The sequence below is a fragment of the Condylura cristata genome, unplaced genomic scaffold (assembly GCF_000260355.1).
Source record: "Condylura cristata isolate star-nosed mole 26May11 unplaced genomic scaffold, ConCri1.0 scaffold00010, whole genome shotgun sequence".
Taxonomy (NCBI): domain Eukaryota; kingdom Metazoa; phylum Chordata; class Mammalia; order Eulipotyphla; family Talpidae; genus Condylura; species Condylura cristata.
This window is the reverse complement of record NW_004567111.1, coordinates 40889719-40894644: the sequence shown is the minus strand read 5'-3', so window position 1 is coordinate 40894644 and position 4926 is coordinate 40889719. Positions and strand designations below refer to the sequence as shown.

The 4926-nt window shown below is 34.3% G+C and overlaps 1 protein-coding gene across 1 annotated transcript in view; it reads left to right on the top strand.

The window, feature by feature from the left end:
- LNX2 (ligand of numb-protein X 2) overlaps positions 1-4574 on the top strand; it is a 32011-nt gene extending 27437 nt beyond the window's left edge. The window contains exons 8-9 of the mRNA XM_004680165.2: positions 501-659; positions 2336-4574. Coding sequence (XP_004680222.1) covers positions 501-659; positions 2336-2471 — 295 coding nt within the window. The 3' untranslated portion in view covers positions 2472-4574. The remainder of the gene's footprint in view (positions 1-500; positions 660-2335) is intronic.
- The last annotated feature ends 352 nt before the right edge of the window (positions 4575-4926 follow it).

Genomic DNA, 4926 nt, shown 5'->3' with positions numbered 1-4926 from the left:
AAAAAAAAAAAAAAACAACAAACACATCTCTCAAGTGGATTTTAAAAAGGGATCACTATCTTACTGCTTTTTTAGAAACTTCTACTGTGTATTTCCTTCTTATTTAAGCCAGGTCAGTAATACTTGACCTTTTCATACCTTTTTTTTGTAGATAACAATTTTCTAAGTACAATTGAGTATCAGAATAGGCACAGCACCATTTTTTTTTTTTTAATTTCTGAGGTGTAAATTGTAACCAAATTTATTTTAGCTCTCTCTCTCTCTGTGTATGTGTGTGTGTATGTTATGAAAAGGAGGCTAACGGAGTTGGAGAAATTTGAGTCCACCTACAGCTGTATCTATTAGAAGATGGGTGGTCAAAATAATACATGTAGAACAAAATAAGGAGCCCTTTTTCTTTTTCCAGAAGTGATAAATATAACATGGAATTATAACAAAGATGATTAGGCTATAAAAACCGCAACATCAATTTCTTCCATGGTTTTTCTTTTTACTAATAGTGCCCTTCATAGCTGCCATGATATAGTTTTGCGAAGAAGCTACCTGGGAAGTTGGGGCTTTAGCATTGTTGGTGGATATGAAGAGAACCATACCAATCAGCCTTTCTTCATTAAAACCATTGTCTTGGGAACTCCTGCTTATTATGATGGAAGATTAAAGTGAGTCTTGTTATATTTAATGATAAAATTTGTGTTTATTGTGGGGGACAGTCTAGACCCAGCCTGTTGACTGTTCTTATAAGTGAAGTTTTGTTGAAACATGGCCACACTCGTTTGTGTACGTTTTTATTGTCCTTGTCTGTTTATCATCTGGTACTTTTACAGGAAAAAGTTGCCAACCCTGAAGTATCATCCTTACCATTATGCTACTCATAACTATATTTTGTTAATCTAGGGACAGGCACTGAATCTAAGTCATTTGAATAGAGCTAACAGTGCTGAGCCTTTTTTCTAGACAACCCACTCAATTTCAGTCCTGTCATTAGATGAGCGTCCCCCCCACCCCCACCCCAGCACTTATGTCTGCTAACATTAAATTCATGCAAACTCTATGAAGGAGGGGTTTTGCTTTATTGTTATATCCTTGCATATATAATAAAGTCTCAATAGATATCTGATGAGTGAAAATGTAATAACTTACAGTGTGCTTGGCATAGTGCTAATAATGATAAGTATTTGTGATTACATTATTGAATCTTTGTGACAACCCTATGAGATGTTATTGTTGTTAATCCTGTTTTACAAAAAAGAATAACTAATATTTTGAAAAGTTAAGAAACTTGCCAATAATCAAATAACTGAAAGTGGCTGACTGCAATGCAAATCCAAGATTCCAAAGTCTTTGCCATTAATTCCTCCTGCAAGTTGCACCACAGGCCAGGAAATAATTACTAGACCTATGTACCTCTTTTCCTTTCAAAGACCAGGCCATGGGAAGTGAAAGAGGTGCTGCATCAAGTGATTATACAACAGAGGAGATAAGTTTGTGGTGCCTCGTTTTTGATGAAAGAACCAGTTCTTAAGTAGTAAACAATGGCATAGAGTATACAGAGCACTGTTCATGTGAAGAGTTTGTACTGTCTACAAACAGAAGTGACAGCTAAATAATAATGTGAAAAGTTGACAGAGTCAGTATGCTGTATGTCAGTATTATATCGATAACAAAGACGCGTGAAAGAAGACATTATTTTCGGAGGAAGGAATGGGGAGAAATGAATTAACCATTCTCTTACTATAGTTACTCAACCAGCCTGGGATTTAGTTAATTAGATTACGGTTTACTTTCTGACTACTTTCAAAAGAAATTGAAGTAGCTAACTTTTTTATTACAAACTAAAGATCAGAAATCATAAAGGATAGAAAAGTCATCAGAATTCATCCTTCATTTGTATAATTCTTCTTGGATAACAATGAGTATCAATAATGGAGAAAAAAAGGAAATATAGGGTTTGTTCTCAACTTAGTGAGCTCTAAAAATGAACAGAGAAGTAACAGTAAAAACTACAAGCCGCTCCTTTCAAATGCATTATTTGATTGATATCTTTTAAAGAGGCAACAGACTTAGTCACCCAAGTTATATTTTGCTTAAGTGAATGTTTGCCCTTGAAATTTGCCCACCAATTAGTGGGAGATTGCACAGAACTGTCCCTGATTAGCAAGAGAAAGCCAACATAGGCATAAAAATCATCCCAGATGTTTCTTGATGGAGATAACACACCCTAATCATCAGTGAATTAGTGGATGGTTAAGTGAGACTGACTTGCGTGCTGAGTAAAATCTCTGGATTATATATCTAATAACATGACTATAGTAACAGTCTGTCTCTGTTCTTCCAGGTGTGGAGATATGATTGTGGCTGTGAATGGCCTGTCGACTGTGGGCATGAGCCATTCCGCATTGGTGCCCATGTTGAAGGAGCAGAGGAACAAAGTCACTCTGACAGTTATTTGTTGGCCAGGCAGCCTGGTGTAGATTTTTGAAATTGACTTTTAGTCAAAAGCTTCCCTTTTTAGGTTTTAGAAAGAAAAACGTTTAGTCTCATTGTTTCTGGTTCTTAGGAGCTACTAAGCTGGTATGTGCAGGGCCAAAACCACTAAGGTTGTCCTTTTGTTTTTATTTAAATGATTTTCCTCAAGTTAGCCACATTTCTTTCAGCTTTGAAAGTCTTCCACTAACTCTTGTGAGTTTGTATTTTCAGAAACTAGACTCTCAGTTGTCAGAATGTGATCGGTAATAATGAATGAAGCCTGCTCAAACTGTGACCCAACCAGCTGACTAGTGAGCTACCAGTGGTTCTTTGTTTTGAATAACTGAATCATAAATGAGTTGCATGTACTCAGCCTAGTGTAGTAGCATTAGCATTTGCTGCCACTGTGGCAACCAGTGGAGACATTTAAGTTTGGATGATAACCCTCTCCCACTTATAGGTGCCAACATTTCAGAACTCTGTACTGTTTATAAGGTGATTTTTCTGGCTTATTTTTACTTTAATCTCTCAGTGCTCATAGATGATGAAGACATTAAGTCTGATACCACTAAAGAGATTCTTTCTAATTATGTAACATTATTAGAATAGTAGAGAATAAAGGATAATGTTATCCAGTGACAAAGGAATTTGGGAGGTAATTATAGTTTAGTGCTGGAGATGGTAAAAGTTTCATTTACTTGAACAGTCCAAAAGCATTAAAGATTCATTTCCAAAGGAATGTTTTTGTTATGTAGGAAAGTTTTGAAGCAGTTTTTGCTAAAAATCTTTTTCTAGAGTTTGTATTATATTTATCAGCAATCTTGGCTGGAAATGTTTTTATGATAAGCAATTAAATTAGATAATGAAGATGAAACCATATTGTTACCAAGTACACATTCATAGCTAAGTAGGCAAAGGTAGACTTTTTTTATTTTATTCTAAGAAAGAGCCTTGAGTATTTTGGAACCCTTATTTTTTCCAGCTATTGCTTTTCTTATAAACTTAATTATTTCCAAAAAAGACTGAAAAGTTCCAGTTTTCATCTCAAATGGTAGTTTTTAGTTGTTAGTATCAGTCAGTTCTTGGTCACTAAATTTTTATATTTTTGAAATGTTTTTGGAAGCTATGACTAGCCCATTCTGTTTGTCCTTTACTCAACAAGGTTGTCCTTAGAAGAATACATAAAGAAGTGAATAAGAGAAAAGTATCTTTACCTTATTAATATTATGCATACTTGAAAAAAGTTTCATTTAGAAACCTAGTTCAGAATCTGAGCTAATTTACAAGTGACCTCTGTAACAGATAGTATTGATTATCAGAGAATGTATTTCAAAATACTGCAGTATATGATAAAGCATGACCACTTTATTTTCAAACTTAGCAGTTGTATTGCTGGGGTTTATTGTATCTGTAGCATGTCACTGATTATTCCAGTTAGTTTTGTAATGGTTTTTTAAACATATCACTTTTGAATAAATAAGAAATGGCAACAATAATTGCTACTGACTTGTTCAACCCCTTAGCTACACTGTGTGGTCAACATTTAACCAAGATGCAGTGGGATGCCCCCTACAGTATATTACTGTAACATGATGATTGACTTTTGAAGCAATTTGATATTGAAATGCTTTGATATTCTAATTGACATGGAACAAGTTTTTTTCCTGCTTCCCAAATAGAATTTTATAACCTACTTTGCTATTTTTTTAAACATTTTATAAGAATGCATCATTTCTTGGGGAGTGACCATCCATCAGCAAATATCCTACTGCTACTTTATTATATGAAAAATCGTTTGATTGAACTCAGTGGTATAATGAGTATTTTAAAAGAAGAACTTTTTCAATATTATTTTTATCAAGGAAATCTTGGAGCCAGCTTAAGCGCTACATTTTATCACACAAAAAAAGCTAGCATTTGGTCAGAATGATATTTGGTGATGGAAACTTGTTCATAATTTATTGTTACTGTTGAAATATTTGAATTTCCTCATTTTAAGCTTAACTAGTTAAATATTTTGATTTGTTCTGTGCCTTCAGTTTAAATTATTTCAGGATTTTCCAGATGTGTTTAAATAATGGTGTGATAATCATTCAGGATGGAAATAAAAGTCATCCTTTCCATATTAGCAACATTGTCTTTTTTTTGAACAGCGAGTGTGAGTCCGTGTGTGATACTTATTTTTGTGACTGCACCATTTACAATATCCTATGCGTGGCATCTCAGGATTGCATATCTATCTTCTAATTCTCATTCCTAGAATAGAACACATGTAAATCCCTCCTGACTTAAATTTGTACCTGTGTGCTGCTTCTAGAACTGTTTTGCAGTGCCTGTGGCTATTGAGCCCCTGAAATGTAACTAGTGTTACATAATTATACTACATATTTAGCTTTCAAATAGAGTGTTGCTGTGCTTGCTTTTATACAATAAAAAAAGAAGCCAGGGTTTTCCCTGGTG